The sequence below is a fragment of the Sipha flava genome, unplaced genomic scaffold, assembly GCF_003268045.1.
Source record: "Sipha flava isolate LNK unplaced genomic scaffold, YSA_version1 65_pilon_pilon, whole genome shotgun sequence".
NCBI classification, from domain to species: domain Eukaryota; kingdom Metazoa; phylum Arthropoda; class Insecta; order Hemiptera; family Aphididae; genus Sipha; species Sipha flava.
The window spans coordinates 1,357,942-1,376,820 of record NW_020273605.1 but is presented as its reverse complement, the minus strand read 5'-3'; the positions used below and the strand labels follow the sequence as shown (position 1 = coordinate 1,376,820).

General features: G+C 28.4%; 1 protein-coding gene across 1 annotated transcript in view; it reads right to left on the bottom strand.

The window, feature by feature from the left end:
* Nucleotides 1-616: 616 nt before the first annotated feature.
* LOC112691644 (long-chain fatty acid transport protein 4-like) overlaps nucleotides 617-18,879 on the bottom strand; it is a 41,338-nt gene continuing 23,075 nt past the window's right edge. Inside the window, exons 2-12 of the mRNA XM_025565982.1 lie at nucleotides 18,286-18,728; nucleotides 9,937-10,090; nucleotides 6,580-6,817; nucleotides 5,693-5,918; nucleotides 3,990-4,191; nucleotides 3,111-3,303; nucleotides 2,270-2,413; nucleotides 1,977-2,181; nucleotides 1,480-1,570; nucleotides 1,258-1,411; nucleotides 617-1,193 (exon numbers count right to left, since the gene is read on the bottom strand). Of these exons, the coding sequence (XP_025421767.1) occupies nucleotides 1,039-1,193; nucleotides 1,258-1,411; nucleotides 1,480-1,570; nucleotides 1,977-2,181; nucleotides 2,270-2,413; nucleotides 3,111-3,303; nucleotides 3,990-4,191; nucleotides 5,693-5,918; nucleotides 6,580-6,817; nucleotides 9,937-10,090; nucleotides 18,286-18,728 (2,205 nt within the window). The 3' untranslated portion in view covers nucleotides 617-1,038. The remainder of the gene's footprint in view (nucleotides 1,194-1,257; nucleotides 1,412-1,479; nucleotides 1,571-1,976; nucleotides 2,182-2,269; nucleotides 2,414-3,110; nucleotides 3,304-3,989; nucleotides 4,192-5,692; nucleotides 5,919-6,579; nucleotides 6,818-9,936; nucleotides 10,091-18,285; nucleotides 18,729-18,879) is intronic.

The window sequence follows — 18,879 nt, the reverse complement described above, 5'->3', positions numbered from 1 at the left end:
AATAAATATTGATAAAATTAACTATAACCAAGCATTGCATTCAATTTTCTTGGTTGTTTTTTCAGTTGACAACAGTTGTAGTTATTTTTTAAGTACGCCAAAACAAGTAATACATTAGTAATGTTCATTGTTTTTAAAATACTTATTTTTGATAATCATTTATTTTATATAAATGACTGTTACTAGGGTTCAGGACTTGTTGTATTTGCATATTTTTTAATAACTGTAGAATAATCTGCATAAGATACACATTTGTTTTATAATATAACGGACTGAAATACAAAAATTTGAATTGCATATTTTCCATATTTGGCCATTTTTTAGGAAAAATTCATATTAGATAGATTTTTGAAATTTAATAATTATTAGTGCATATTTACTCATTTTTATGTTTTATATGAAGTAAATTTATTCTAAAAGTTAACATTTTTTTATAATTTTAAATTTTTTTTCAATATAGGAGAAAAGGACAAAGAAAATTAATTTAATCATACAGAGTAGTATTATAGTTTTAAATTTATAAAGTTATTGTCCTCCAAAAGTAACTAAACAAAAAAAAATTGTCTACATTTAAAATCTAATAAATCAAATTAAAAAAAAAAATGTTGCTATTAAAATTGCTATTATTGCTATTGTAAAAAAATTGAGTTGTATATTTCGTTTATTTTAAGTGCATATTTGCATGCATATTTCTTACAATTTGTGTGCAATAAGTCCCGAACCCTAACTATTACATACAATTATATAAAAATAATATAAAAATAATAATAATTAATACACAAAATATACTCAATATTTAAAAATAATCAATAGTTAAACCAAGAAATAATAATAAAATATTACAAACTTAAAATTTACTTTAAGTAACTACATTTTGAGCAAACTGAAACACAAAACTATTTAAGTTAAACGCATGCAGAGTATGTCATTAACAATTGCATAAGGTATTATGTATAACATAAGGTTTACTGGCAAGATAACATTAAAAAAAAAAATTTTAAAATCTCATAATTATATAAAATTTTTTTTTTTATTATTTTACAATCTAATTTTTCCGGCAAGAATATCGTTATATGCTTCAAGAGTTAAGTTTTCGTAAACGCCTTTGTTGTTACAGAAATATAATTGATCTTTAATCAATCTAACATCAAATCCTTCTTTTTGTAAGTCTAATTTTTTCAATTTATATGTTCCTGAAACAATAATATACAATAATATCATGATTTATTTTCTATTCGTAACAAAGTTTTTATTTACCGGTCATTTCTACTTCACTGATTTTCCTAATGAACAACGGTCGAGCGTAGTTTGGCAAAGCTTTCTGTAAGCCTTCTGATACAGCAGCTATATCTAAAGTATTGTCTTTATCCGCAATAGCTGCCATTCCAGCACGACCCTCAGAATTAGGAACCTGATTAAAAAGAAATAGAAAATTGAAAAGTAAATAACAACCACAATTAATTAGCAGATAAAAAATACCTCTACTCCGTAAACAACACAATCGCGATAACCAGCGATATTACTAACAACGCCTTCGACTTCAGCTGTAGAAACGTTTTCTCCTTTCCATCTGTGAAAATAAAAGTAAAGATTATATTGATAATAAATTAAAATAAAAACAGAAAAACGCATTGCGTTCAAAAAGCATGCAAAATATTATTTAAGTATGTTATTCATGAAGTTAATGAAGATAATACTATTTGAATAAAAAACTAGTAACATCGATTAGTTAGGCACGAGTTTAAATCGTGTACTATAATATTAAATAGTTCGAAGAAGTGATTAAAATCAGTCAGAACCATTCAAGCATACGATGGTGATAAGATAAATGCCAAACGACGGCAATAAGATGACAATATAACATGGTAATCCGATTGCTCGACGTCATATGTACAAGAACTCGCACATCCGACCAGCGAAATGTTGTTCGGAATCGCGTTCTTTCGAGGAATGGCGTACCTTATGTGTTGTCTTACCTAAACGTGTCTCCAGTTCTATCCTTAAAGTACAGGTAGCCCCATTCGTCGGATACCAGCAAGTCGCCGGACAAAAAGGCGGCGTCGCCTTTTTCAAACACGTCGTGCACGATTTTCTTCTCTGTATCCGTGCTATTGACGTATCCCAGGTACTGTCTGGATGGGTTGGTCGAAATGATCTTGCCCACTATCACTCCCGGTTCACCTGAAAATACGTGATCATTCATAATGTTTTTTTTTTCTTCTATATTAATTGGTTAGCAGTTTATTATAAAACCGGTCGTTGGCCGTACCTGGGTTGCATCGCATACAAAGTCCGTTAGCACCCCGAATCGGTTCGCAGGTCTCCGGATCGACGCGTATAATCGATATCGGATATATACTGGGCACCAGCCTGGACACGAACCCGATGGCTCCGAATGTGTTGTCTGTGTTGGCTGCGTAAGACGAAAATAAATTTTATAACAATAGTAATAATAATAACAGCGATAAAAACAGATATTATAACACAACATAGCAAATCTGCAACTATAAACAATACTCACGTCCTTTCAAAGTTAAGATAAATATGTGCTAAGACAGCTATGGAAATGCTTAAAGATCATAAACGGAAATTTAGTGAAATTAGTGGGGGGGGGGGGCTGAACATTATTTGCTTATTACACTTGTAGGTACCACTGTACGAAATTATTTATTTCAACAAGGCAATTTACAAAGTTTGATAATTTGACATACTCAACAATTTAACCAAAAAACAATTAGGAGCTTTATCTTAAACATTTTTAGAGTAGGTATTCTAAACAGAAATTATTAATTAATTAAATTAAACAACCAATGCGGGTATTATTACATATTATTAATATTACATTAATTACAATCGTTCCAAGTCATGACAATAAGTTTGAAAAATCTTACGAATTTGATTTAATTTTTATCACAGAATATTTTTTTTTAATTCAGTTATTAAAAATGCATTTTACAATTATAATAATTATTGTATTTTTAGTCACTTAACAATTTTTAGGGCTAAGGGGGCTAAGACCTGTACTTTACATTTCTGGGGGGGCTTAGTCCCCTCAAGTCTCCCCTCGATTTCTACCTATGTTAATGATGGTAAATATAGATATAGCTCACCGATGTTGGCGTTTCCTTCCGTCGAGCCGTAGAACTCAGCGACTCGTGGTACATTGAATCTGGTTATGAAATCCTTCCATATCTGAGCTTTCAAACCATTGCCGAATATGATCCTCAACTTGTGATTTGTGTCTTCGGCTTTGGGCGGGGTAGCTAGTATGTACCGACACATTTCACCAATGTATTGAGCTGCCTATATCCATACACATGTATATATCAATATAAAGGGTAAAACACGCATTATTAAATAATAATAATAATAATAATAATTCTGAATTGTAATTCAGTGCTCAGAAAATTCCTTTTAAAATGTAACGTTTTTATTTGTCTAATAGGAAAGTCTAGCTTAAACATAACGTGTTTATGTATTTTATTCTATATATCCGATTGAGAAATGAAACAAGTTAATTTTCTTTTTCCATTACAGTATATATATACAGTACTATATATTTTTGAACGACCGATCAAATATAGCGATTTAAAAAGAAAATTACAAATTTTTCTTGAATTCGTTGTCTAAAGAAGCAGTAATCCATACAAGTCAAGACAACCAAAATGTTTCATTTTCTGTGTTACAATATTATGGCAGTTTTATCTATTTCTATAATATAAAACACATAAATGCATTTATTTTGATCGAAAGCTGGCACACATTTATATACGGTATATAGTTTATTTATGAATCAAATAAGAATATTGTTACAGCTTGATTATTTTAGTATAGAATTTCGTTACCTAAATTATATTGTGTATGAACTCATTATTTCCAAGCACTAATAAAATTAAAACTACAAAAGAGAATAATGAATAAGAGAAGGAAAAAAGGAAAGTGCATAAAGACATGGAGTATGACAAAACGGCGTGATTATAGTAACTTACGGTGCAATTGTGCTTGGAAATATCTTGGAAATATCCGGAAGCAGAAAACTTTTTACGTATGACTGTGGAACATCCGTATAACAGCGATTGACCAATGCACATAATACCGGCAGCGGTGTGATAAAGCGGCAGTGGTGTGTAAAACCGATCAGAATATTTGAGACCCACCTGATACGCAAAAGCACCAGCAATGAAAATGTATCTAAAAACATACACAAAAACAAAATGTGATTCGAAAAACGCCAAAAATTGGTTATTGTTAAATTATTTATCGCTGTATCCAATGCAGGTAACTTCAAAAATAAATTTTGTTTCGACGAACATTTCTAATGATTATTATTGTAGTATATTTTTTTTTAACGATAATTATAATACAAAATAATGAAATAAAATTAATTAGTCTGAAAGTGTATATACATTTTTCTTATAAATTGTCAATTACGTTTTTCCATATATATTGGGTTTTGATATTTTGATGTAAAAGCGATATGAAATATAACTAATTTTAATCATCAATCACCTCCTATCAGCGAAATTTTAACATGACATGAGAGACTGAAATTATTGCAAATAGTCTCGTCAGCCATACTCTGTATGCATAAGCTAATGAAGTTACAATACAAATACACTAACGATTTCAAAAAATTGTCATTTTGTTCCTTATAATTCTTATTGAGGTAATTGGAAAGTTACGTGAACATAAACGCCGTGATCGTGGTAAAAACCACAATGTATAATATATATATATATATATATGTTACCAGCAATATGGATAATTCAGCTATTTTGCAAAATGCCTAGGCATTATATAAATTGCCAACCTATTTTAGGCAATGTAAATAAAACATATGATTTTCATTATTATCTTACATAATACATTATACATATTTTATAAAATACCTTGGCATTATGCAAAATGCTAATTTTTTTTAGGCAAAGTACAAAACATTTTATTATATGTTATATTACATTAAGATTCTTATAATTATTATACATTATTATTCATATTATAGACAAAATTTAATTTTTATCTATTATTATATTATTACTATTATATAAATATTTTACTTAAACTACTATTTACTTATTATAACATGTTGTAGAAAAGTGACATTTTAAAATGCATAAAATGTTATTTTTAAGGCAAATACACTTTTTACTTTGATACTTGGACTTACAAACACATTTTAAAAATCCTTAGCCAATTTTTGTGGATTGAATTTTTATCAACTCATTATACTATTCATCAAAGAAAAAACTAGTATAAGTGGCCAAATTAAAAAAAAAAAATGTTGTAGTTTGTCATAAAAATTTGACTTCATATAAATCGTTTGCATAGTTGTAACACCAATACGAGACACGAAAATGACGAGAAAATTACGATATTGTAATAAAATTATTAGTACGTTCAATATTGTATCTCAAAATTATTATTATAGTAGTAAAAGAATATTAATCTTTATCGCGTTAAATCGTGAATGCACATTTATGATAAACGATAAGTAAAGTCGTTGGTAATAGGCGATGCCCAATTTTGTTTGTTTTCTTCATATTGCCTACTCCACGATAGCAAAGCTCGTATTATGTATATTGCCGAGTGATTTTTGGCATTTTATATAATGCCTAGGCATTTTGCAAAATACTGGAGTATCCATATTGTCGATAATATATATATCATGAATTCTGATCAATATCTTAGCTACCTGACGTTGGTGATGATGGCGGCTTTCGGTAAGCCTGTGGTGCCGGATGTGTAAATGTACATCAGTTTGTCATTGTAACCGGGTTTTTCTGACATTCTGGGCAGGGACGCTGGCGATATATCAATTAAGTTGTTTAAATAAGAGCCGTCTCTGGTGGGCGTAGGTGTGCTCGACCACTTGAACAGTTTGATGTCTTGTGTCAGTTGAGATTGAATCCCTTCGATCTCTAAAGAAAAAATTCTCATTATAGTTACGTGTAATGCCGGTTGTGTGTATCCTTTCACGAATAAAATTAAAATATATTTTAAACGTCCTTTCCTTTCCATAAATTTGTCATTAAAGAAACGGTTATCATAGTCATGAGACAAATGAATAAGGACTTTTGTCATTGTCGTTTGACCGTTAATTGTTCCGGTGACTTTACAACCGGTAGGAATGAGAGAATGAGAGAAGAATAAAAAATGAAAGTACAAGCTACATTTTATTGGAAAAAAATAAAAAAAAGAGATAAATAAATCGCACATCATAGACTCTGAAAAAAATGTGTACGAGTTATAGGTCCATCGCATATGCAACTCGAAATCAGTTTCCATCCGCCCTCTTAATAGCACAAATAGAAATGTCTTTATTAAACTACATAACGAAAATTTATCATAACGCACAGAAATAGTTTATTCTGCGTTTTTTGGATTCAAAAAATAAAATATAATTAATAAACACATATTTTAAATATATTTATAAATAATACGAATTATACGTTATCAATCCGATTTACCGATTCGACTTGTTTGTATTGTATGAAAATTGTTATTACACTTTGCAAATAATTTTAAATCTGTTATAATATGCTCATATATATTTCTTATGCTACTAAAAGAAATTCTCACCCGATGACAATTCACATCCATAGATCAGACAACAACAATGAGCCACATTTATAGAATGAACTAGTGACTTCTGCTTCAGGTTATAGTTGATCAGTGCGGTAACGATGCCTACTTTGGACAAACCCAGCCAAATTGCCACGAACTCTGGTCGGTTTTCCATTAGAAGTCCGACCACGTCGCCTTTTCTGAAACCGTGCTCGTACATGGAATAAGCCACCTTGTTGCTGTATTCTTCGACCTGGTTTAACACGGTTTTTTTTTGCATTAGTACCGATATTGTACATACATCATTTTATATTTTATCCTAACATGTAAAATACAAACTTCTCGATCATTACGTGAATCATAGTATAGTTATTAATATTAAACACCCATCAACGATGTAATTCATATTCGAATAATAAAAATAAAAATATAATACACAACTATTATTGGTAATTAACATACATTACAATTTTCTAACAACCATTAAGCCATATTAATATATACCAGTATTAATTGAGAATAATAATTAAATGTATAAGTATAATTTAAACCGTCAAACATTCACTCACTGGAAACGTTTCAGAACAATTGGTCTACAACTAATTATTGAATGTCCTTGGTATGCCTTTAATACTAACTTATAAAATGATTTACATTCAAAAAATTAACCCATCAATATTATAATGGATTCCACACAAAATTCTCACACCACACAAATCCACATACCTCTCAAATGTTTCCCCAAACAATTCTAGAAACCTCTATTAAAAAGTTAAAAATAAATTGGTCAAGAAATGCTTTAATGTAATTGATATAAATCATCAGTTCCAAAAAAAAAAAGTTAATATAAATAAAAATCAAAAGTCAAAATATAATAAATATCAGAAGTGCAATTAATGGGTTATCACCTCTCTTACCTCTTGATCTATTTATTATTTATTACTTGTTTTGTCATCAAATTTACTTATTGTGCAAACTTTTAAGTATAGATTGAAAATATTCTTTTAAACTAAACTTAAAATTTGAATCACTGTCATCACTTGTACCACAAATACCAAATATAAAATTTTTTTTTATGTATGATTTATTCTTTTTCTTTTTTTCATTTTCTCTTTCATATTATGAATTTTGATTAATTTGTTTTTTTTAATATTGTTAATAATGGACATAGCATTTAAGACACTTGAATTTATTTATTTACTACTACTGATTTTTTTTTTAGTGTGATCATACTTATAGGTATATTGATCATCGTTTATTTCACATACAATTTTATAGAATGCATAGTAATTCAAAAAAACAGAAATAAAAAATTAAATGTCTCATTAGTACAGTATGTTTAGAATATTTAATAAATAAAAGAAAAATATAGTTAAAAATATTTATCTGTAATCTGATAATATCAATTTCAATAATATGGGAAAACGCGAGTTGAGTCCAAGCTATTTGATCGCTTAAAATAAACACGAGTTGGGTCCGCGATGTTATTCGATAAGACTCGAATTGAGTCCTTAGTAATTTCCGGCTATAAGAGTAGTCTTAATAATAATCGGTAATATTTTATCTTACAATCTTATAATCATATTGTAACTTGTCAGTATACCGGCACGTGTCAAGGCTAAAAGTCCATATAATAAAATATAAAATATAAAAAGTAAGCCTGTTTTTGTTGTTGTTATATTACATATAAAAAATAAATTATAGATTTCATGTCAAGCGAAAAAGGTAAAAAAATTATCATTAAAGATGGATTAAAATTTCGCTTCCACAAAATGTTGCGGAATGATGTACAACGTTGGAAGTGTTATCTTAATACCTGTAAGTGTTTTTTGAAACTATCTTGCACTTTAGACATAATAGAGAAATGTAACGTACATAATCACCAAAAATGTGATGAGAAGATTCTGAATAGACAAAAGTTAAGTAGCTCGGTTAAAAGAAAAGCACAAGATGATATTTTTACACGTCCTTCAAAGATCATTAGATCTGAGTTGAAAAACAGCGATATACTTTCGATAGACACTAATGATTTGAAATTAATAAAAAACAACATCTAGGCTATAACTAATAAGCTAGAATATACTGGGACCCAACTCATGTACTCCATAAAATACGTCCGGACTCAATTCATGCTGTTTTTGAAATCTGGGACCCAACTCGAGTGTGTCCAATAATATATTGTAATACTTTCTACTGGAAAATAATATGTTAATTGAATATTTTTGTATTTTCAATCATAATTGGAAAATTTCGTTATACGCCAAAAATAAACGTTGTTTTTATTTAATATACCTAGAGCAATATAGATTTCATGTAACAATCATTTATCTTTCACGTTCAAATTATTTTACTAGTTTGATGACGAATCAAACACAAAAACTTAAGAATTGTAAAGTTTAAGAATATGCTTATATCATTTTATTATAATGAAATTTAGTTAGAACAATACGATCATGTAGTATAAGTTTAAGATTATTAAAATAAAATATAAACTACAAAATTATATTGTTTTTTCCAAATTATAACATATACATGCCTTTAATTATAATTTATAAACATTAATATAACAGGAACTATAAAATATTTTTACTTATACGAGATAATTAGCAACTAATGACTAGTCTAGTTTTTGTATCAGATCTATTATAGTATGATTTTAAAATTAATTAATTAATATTTATTGTTGTAGTTTTGACATAAGCTATGTAAGAACTAACACTAAATACAAATAATTATCAACAAATAATTTATTGACATCAAAAGACAAATTAATAATATAATGTCGACATTTGTATAATACGAGAAACTGCCGTGTGTGTGTGTGCAGGGATTAAAATTGTGTGCAGTACAACACACTTTGTGTAATACGAAATGTTAAGTGTGTACTACGAAATTAATAAATGTGTTGTGGTTCTATTCTCTAAATTATAATATTTGTTTTTAATTTTACATTTTTTTATTTAATTATTTTACATATTTTTAAAATTCCAAGATGACTTAACAGCAAAATCTAAAATTTTAATTTTAATTAAACCAACTATTTTAACTATGTTACTCATTACTGTTAACATTTGAAAAGGGAATTTGACAAAATTAAATTAAACAATTTAAATTTAATCTCACTATAATATTTATTTTCCAGAGATAAATTGTAAAAATATGTATGTATGATCATTATATTGATTAAAAATCAAATATTGGGTCATTATAAAAATAGATAAATTAAAATGTTATTGTCTTTTACGGAATCACGTTGTAGGTTGTTTGATTTCATGATCATCACCCGACTATATCGAATACAAGAGTGAATAAATACTTGGACATCATAAAATGTATTCCATCAAAACATTAAATATATAATTATTTACAAACCTGTAACGCAGTCCATTCTTTATCCTCGTATATGAACAGCACTTTGTGTGGAGTATTCTTTACAACTGTGTTTTTGAACACATCTGCAACGGTCCAATTTTTCCTACCCAATTTTTTAGCCGTGTATAAAAAGTAAAAATAACGAAACAATGCTCTGAAAGTAAAAGATTTTAATTAATAAACTAATATAAGTTTTTATTAAAATGTAATACATAAAGTCACATGTTTTTTAAATTAGAGCTTTGAGATACTAACCATGTAATTAATAACTAAATTAAGAAGGTCAACTCGCGAGTTTTAAGCGAGAAGAATACTATAATGATAAACAATGGAAATTAAGAGTTTTTGGGGAAATCATAATATATTATTAGAATCCATCACAATATAAACACGACACAACACTGAAATTATGAGTCAGTAGGACGTATCATTATTTTATTGATTTCACACTCAATACATATATAACTGTACGTTGAAACCACTTTATGATTCATTTTCTAAGACATAACATAATTAACGTAATTAATTTATATTAAATGTTATGTATAATAGACAAAGGGGTTTTTTTTCATATGAATGTACATACAGAATAATAAAAAAACTCTAGGTGATTACATATCATACTACTTAAAATTAGTAACTATAACTATATTATATATATTCATGACATTTTTTATAGTCAAAGATATAGTTTTAGTTCGGTACAAAATCAATACATATTATTTATTATACAAATGAAACGAAGCGTTTACATTGCCTACGCAATATGACACCTTGTTTCAGACTTCTACATTAAATATTGAATATTATTTCATAGAAATATGGAAATTATTACGGTTAGATTTAATTATAATATTTGACAGTTTTATATCAGATAAATATTTTCCACAAATAAAAATAATCGGAGACTGTATAAATCTGGGTTTCGAATATTTGTTTATTTGTACATAGTTCTGTATGTTAAAGTATCGAAAAAACATTGAAAACGAACCCATTTATAAAAATTATATTATCTAAAATGTAGGTCATAATTACATCTATTGTGAGTGATAGCCCATAAGAAAACTATGTAATACAAGTTGTGCGAAAACGGGTTTAATTACAAGGCGGACGACAGTGTAGCGTTTTTACATTAGTACAGTAAACAACGAAACTCTACTGAATCAAAATTGAACTTTATTCAGTAGATATATAAATATTTTAATTTATTATGTAAAAAATAAAATTACTGATTGCCGTTTACAATTTTGAAGTAAAAATGTTATAGGCATATACTAAGATTCATTATGTTTTAGTCAATTGTTTTCGCGCCGGTACGATTGATTATAATTGTATAATTAAAGTTAATATTTAATTTATTTAACGTGGTAAAACCTATTAAATTATAAACTAACTGTATAACAAGAACAGAAAATACCAACTAAATCTAAAGTTCATGATCGACGGTATTAAATTTCATAAGCGATAATTTTTTAAGTTAGAGAGTTAATGGAATGCAGCTAATTAAAGAAAAAGGCGAATTAGGATTTTTTCTACATTGGATAATTATTAGCACTAATACTGCTAAAACTAAATTGCAATTAATTTCAAAAATAATACCTGAGGAGGTATAAATAAACTTCATTTCAAAACTTATTGATGTATACGCTCCTCTTGTGAAAAATAAACACATAAAAAATATATAAAAATATAAACAAAAGACTGTAGTTGATTATTTAGGTGGATTTTAAAAAGTTTTTACTTTTAAGTATGATTAGAATTATGTACACGTGTGTATTTATTTGTTAGTTATATTCCATAACTTAAAATAAACCATACTAACTCTACTTAAAAAAACAGTAAGACATATATGAGTTCAAAAGAATACCATTTGATTTTACAAAATTGAATGTCAATATCAGATGTCTCGATTTGAACTAATTACATAATAGTAAATTATTTTATTTAGTTTTACTATTTTTTACACACTTTAAAAGTTTCATCCGAAGTACAGTATTTTATATTCTGTATATTATTTTTATTTATTTTATTTCATTAAACTTGGTTTAACCGTTAATTTCGATAGTTAATGATTTATAACGAAAAGATAAAATTAACATAACAACGTGACAAAAATAATAACAAAATTAATAAAATAATAAAATATATTTTTAACATTGAGGAGATTTTCAAAAAATTAGGTTAGTTTAATCAATAAAAGTTAGGTTGGATATACTATTTTTTATTATTGTTTTATATGAAAAAACGTATATTATAAATAAAAGTATAACCGTATTCTAATGCTATCGGTAATTTCTAAACGTATTCAAAAGTATATTTAAGTGAAACGAAAAGAATCAGTAACATTAATGCATAATTTAGTAAAAAAAATTAATCATGGACACTTATCTAAATGAATTTTATTTTGATTATTGACTATATGTTTGTGTAGAAACAGTTAAAATATTATAGCGTTTAAATATAATAGAATAACAGTTAGGTCAGGGAAAGTTATAAATTGTTACTATAATCAGCAATAGGCAAAATTATGATCAAAAATATGCTAAAATATCAAGTGATATTGAAACCACTATATGATGACCTCATAGATCGAGAATAAAAGAAATTATTTAATGATAAAATTATATTGTTTCCCAAATAATGAAATCAAAATTAATTATTTTAATTTATAATATAAATATATATATATATAATATATATATATATATATATATATTATATATAGATATTATCTATTTAAACACAAAAGTCGTCAACTGATGACAAAATAATAATACCAAGAGTACTTAAATGTTAAGTAAAAATATTTTATGTATAAAAATGATAAAAGCATAATCGTTATGTTTTATTTTTAAGAAATTGTATTGTAATAAAAAAAAAAAAAAAAATACCTGAAAGAGACAACTTTTCAAAATTACAATCAACAAAAGTTTTTCGGAGAACCTCTATGTTCTGTTATGAACAATTACAAATAGAATTACGTCATGGTTGGAAAATGTTTGAATAGAAACTACAACATTACAGAAATTTGAGTAAAGTTTAGTTTGTATTTTATAAAGTCCATAGAATTTAAGTATTATAAAATGCCGATGAGTTATTAGAATTTCTCTATCAGTTAACGAAGCATGAGTATTGGGTAAATACAAAACAATTGAGAATGTATACTTATATGTATACGTGTATGCTGATTTTTAAAGGATAATTTTTATTCGTGTTTAAAGTAGAAATACTAATAAATGTTCAGAGTACATATTTGAATACTTTTCAAACAATGTAAACAAAATATTTCAGATATCCATTTTTAAATGTTTTACAAATCTAAAGAAAATATAAAGTAAATACTATTACCAATTTAAGTCATCGTTTTATAGTAGGTACTTGAACTTATTAATTTATTGTTATGGAAAATAAGATTGATTTTATAAAATATGAAAACGGTCTATGAGAACATATGAGTTTTAAAATTTAAATATTTATAAATTATGAGATTTAAGAAAATATTCTACTCATTTTTATCAATATCAAATTATGTGAACTATTAAAAAGTTTTAGCAAATATTCAGTGTTATTTTTACTAGTAAAATAATTGATTTAAAATTAATGCTAGTATTTAACTATAAATCTAAATTTTAAATTCTAAACTACGTGAAGGAATTAAAATCGTAAAAAAGACAGATTTATTTATTATTGATTCTATTTTAGAAATACAAACTCAAAGAGAGAACTCAATGCAGTTATTTTTGAGTTGAGTTTTAGTTTCATAATACAATTTTTTTCTAAATATATCATTTGACGACTAATATTTTTAAATAAAAAGTTTTCTAAAAAAAAAAATAGAAATATAATTACTCTTCTTTTTATGCGTATTATTGGCGTTATTGATTTTCAATGTTAATTGTTTACAATTAAAATAAAACTTATTTTACACTTGGGCGTCTATGTAGGCCGGAGAATCGTTCACAAGTATATTTGAGATTTATTTGAAATGTTTTAGTTTAATTAATAGTTGATAACCAATATACATTTGTAAAACGGTTGTCGTAATTTGTTATGCCGATTAGCATATTTACGAATGCTAATTGAATTGTTCTTCAGTCAGGCAGGGTTCGGAATCCTGTTTACACAAATCAAAGCAGTGAAAAATGGTTGATGTTATTAGTTAAAATGTATTTAATATAAGGCTTCCAAATCGTATCTGAGTTTACTACTATGATGCTTAATTCAAAAAGCATAGTCTTAACTACGAAGATGATAAATACGAATACGAAGGACTAGTTACTTAAAAACTGAATGTTTTTTTTTTTTAATGAGAATGGTAGATCAGTATTTTACAATCAACCTTTTCAAAGTTAGAAATTTCTAATATTTTGAAAAAGTGTAGATTTTACAAAAAAAAAAAAAATAATAATACAAAAATATACTATTAAAAGCTTTGCTTACTTATAGTTATTTCAAATCTTGTATTTTTATAATATTATAAAATCACTTATTTTTTAGTAAAATTTTAAACCTATCACATAAAAACTTGAAAATACGCCACTAACTTGTTATTATGAGTAATTAAAAATATTGTGATAAAATGCATCATACGCATAAAATAATAATAAATATTTTAATAGACCACTTACAATACTTGAGCGTCAAAAAAATAATTTGCAATCATATGGTTTAACATATCCAAGAATATAATGGAATATGAAACAGAAAAATATAATCTAATTTTTACGTTATATAAGGTATGTCTATATTTAAGCTATTTATATCATACATTCAACAATCGACTTATTTTTGTAAGACAGGCAAACCGATTTCAATGTTAAACTCGATTATGATAGCCAAGTAAGCAAGTAAACGCTGTATGAAAATCAACAAGGTCATTCTAATTCATAATGAATTCGTAAATACATTTTGATATTACAATTTACATCATTAACCGCTCAGAACACGTTTCTCTCAGCAATATTTTTATAACACTTTTTCAATATATATATATATATATGTGCTTAAAAATAATTTTTACTACGGAGAATAAATTCGTTACATATCCGATTTTAACGCATTATATTCAAATTCTACACGAACAATTATAATGTAACTACATATTTGTTGTACTAATTCCAACTCAATGACTATGTATATCAATATATCGTTACATTTGTTTTAAAAAATAATAATTGTACTCGGTACTTTATTGTTATTATACTCGTATTTCTTTTCGAAAAATTAATTCGGTTAACTAAGAATTCAAATGAAAACATTAAACTAGGATATTTTTGAAAAAAATATGGTTTTATATTGATATAATTGATCCTTCGATGGTTAATTAAAATTCACTTGACATGTTACTGTCACACAATAGATTACCCAAAGAATTATAGAAACACGATGTATTTCTTTGAATAATTTTTCAATGTTGGTTCAGAGTTTAGATGAATTTGTTGATTATTCGTCTAAAACTTAGAACGTTTTGTATACATGTTTAAAGGCAGCATTATCTAAATGATTCAAATTAATAGTAATATATTGTATATTAATACAATTTTTTAACGTTATATACTACCACATAGACATACGATACGCTACAATTGTTTATTTGTTCTATTATTATTTTTGTTAAACGTATTGTCAAACGTGTGTACGTCCTTGTGTACTTAAACATTGGTAACATAATATGGTATATGGTATATTGTACATAATATACTAATATTTTTAGTTAAAATAATAATTTTTCATAAAATAATCAACGATAATTTATTAACAAGTAATAATAGCACATATTTCCCACATTATAAATTCTAAACTTGAATTATTTCATAAACAAGATCTTGAATCGAAATAATGAATAAAATGTACAAAAAACCTGTATGTTCTATTATTTTATGTGAAACTACAGAAAAACTTCTATCGTCCAGTTTTTAAAACTTGTTGGATATATTTAAAAGTCAACGTGTACATGGCCTCAAATATATAGTTTATCATGTACACCGGTTAGACGTAAGATTGTATATAATAAGGATATATATTTCATTAATAATACATTACGCACATAGTAACTAATATTATGTTAGGATAAAAAAGAGTAGTTACCAAACAAGCACGGGAGTTTACCAATTGCGCTCTAAACATTTTACAATACCCAAGGAAAAATTATAAGTTAGTTATAATTATATAATAAATTATTACGCAACCGATTTTTATTCGATTATAAATTATTGTCAATTAATCAAAATTAAGTTATAATTATAAATATAATAAAAATAAATAATACACTAACCGATTTTTTTTTGCGACTATTTAGTTGGATTTATTTTTTAAATAAATCCAAATTTAAAGTTATACCAGTTACCGAACGTTATAGTTCATATTTAAACTTTTTTACAATAATAAATCAACTTTATTAACAACATTTTTATATCTGAAAGTAGGCAAATTTGAATAACGCAATTGGTATATTGACGGTAAAATATATGGAGCGCAACTGGTACAATGACCCTAAACAAAAACTTTTTATATGCGAAATTGGACCATGCCTACAAGCACAACTATAATTAGTTATTTATACGAACATCGATGGAATCATTGATAATTATTAACAGATGGGCAATAATAATCAATATTAAGTAAAAATGGATCATATTTTTACATATAACGAAAAAAATTATCCCACTGCAGTGTAATTTTGATAACGAGACGGCTTTGTTAACACCGTATTACCGCATTGTAATAATTTAAAATCAAAATTACAAAGCAGTTTTTAACCGTTTTTCAGCTCTACTACGACGATGACTGAAAACAATCGGTTCAAGGTTTCAGTAGGTACAGCGTGGGGGAGGGGAAATCGTATTGAAAACTAACATCGCAAATACATTTTCAAAAATAGTAATTCAAGCACATTAACACTATCGTTTGAAAATTATCTTGCAAAGTGATTATATGTGCTACTTAACAGAATGTGCATGAAATGTATTATAGTTCAACGGATATTCGATACATGATAAAATTACATCAAGTGCTGAACCGCCGCGTAAATCATTAAAATACGATCGAAATTTACCTTTATTACGTGGTCTGTAACATATTTATAAACGAATTAAAAATATTCAATAACGATTTTGCAGAAGGAAAAAAGAACCTTGATCATTGCGACAATGTAACGATGACACATTGGTTTTTTTTGTAATTTTTCCGAGGCTAATGGTATCCTACGTCCATCGGTGAAATAATAGTAATTATAATAATACAATAAGAATGATATTGAAGTACGCGCGTGCGTGTTACCTGAGCGAAAACGCGACTCTACACAGTTTATTCGTTCTAAACGCATTAGGAGAGAGAGAAAAAAAAACAATTTGTTGTTATAATTGCCGTCGGTCCGCCGCCGTCAGGAATGTGTTAGTACAAAGACAAACAGTCGCGCACCATCGACAACTATAAAGCGTTTCCTGTACGGTTTTTATCAGCCTACGAAAATCGAGGCAAAAGAAGAAAAAAACCATATTAATTGTTGTACAGCTGATCGCGATAAGTTGCAGAAATCCACATTAACAATAATAAAATAGTAATATGTGAGAAACAACATATGATGTTTTGTGTGAAAACCTGTTATTTGTTTCATTACGAGAACCGTGTTCGGCATTGAACATTATTTTATTAGCGAAATCTAATAGTAGAAAGGACGTTGTTGCTATCCGAAAAGTTGATGTTTTGAAATGGTCATGGTAAAAAATATCGTGAGCGATACACAAAAAATAGTTTTCGAATCTTCTCGACATTTATATGAACTATGGTGGGAAAAACGTGTCGTCGCGGGAGGTACCGGAGAACCGAAAACAGCTCGGTAGGAGAGAAGAGTCGGCCGCGATCTTCCTCCAGGGGCAAAATGTTTTTGATTTGGGTATAACCTTTGTGAATACAACACCTGAATACAGGACAACGATCAGTATTTCCACGTGTCTTAGCGAAAATCACAGGTACACTGACGGCGATCGTTCGTGGGGAAGTTAACTTTCTGTTCCGCAGGTCAAAATAAGATAATAGTAATTGCACTGTGAACGAGTATGTTGAAATCAAAAACAGTTACGAAATCGAGGTTGAATATTAAACTGATAGCAATGTTTTATGAACTACTGTTTTCTTCGTCGATCGTGAAAAGTGAAAACAAAAGGTGGAACGGTCCGGTTCACTCGGACCGTGGCAGGACGTACGATGCGCGCGATAGGAGGACGGTAACGATAATGTTAGGTATCACGCGCTATTACCACGGTTCAGAACGATATGTGCGCGCGTTGCCACACAACCGTGGTCGTTCAATTGTTACAAGTGGTAATAATATACCGTAGTGTCACTCACTTGAGGTCTCTGGGAGCCGTGCGGTACACCAGGTAGATGAATTTATATCCGCCGCTGGCGATGTAGGCGATCGACACGACCGCGACGACTTGCAACAGGAACGGTAAGCCCATCGTGTACCATATGAACGCACTGATGGCAGTGAACAACGTCGCGACACCGAACACTTTCACTGCGGTACACACCACTCGGCGGGCCAGGCACACGCGGCGGTCGTCCTCTATCGTTTTGCCGTCGCCACCGCCGCCGCCGCCGCCGCTGCCACCACCGCTACTTTTGGTACTGTTACCGCCGCCGCCGAGTCGTTGCTGAACGTCGTCGACCTCTGGCGTCGTGGTTTCCCGTGAACCGCTGCTGTCGCAACGATCGGTGTTGCCGTTCGAGCCTTCGCCGTTCGGATCGACAGCTTCTCCTCTAGGCAAACCCTTCTCCACGTCCCAATCCTGCGAACAGTCGCGAACGCGTAACATCAATACACGATCCCGTAGAAACACCCTAACGGCTATTGCCGGAGCCCTAGGCGAAACCGGTACAATATCCTAACGTCTAAATGTATCCAAACATCGTAACTTGACGAATCGCGGGTCCCCGAAT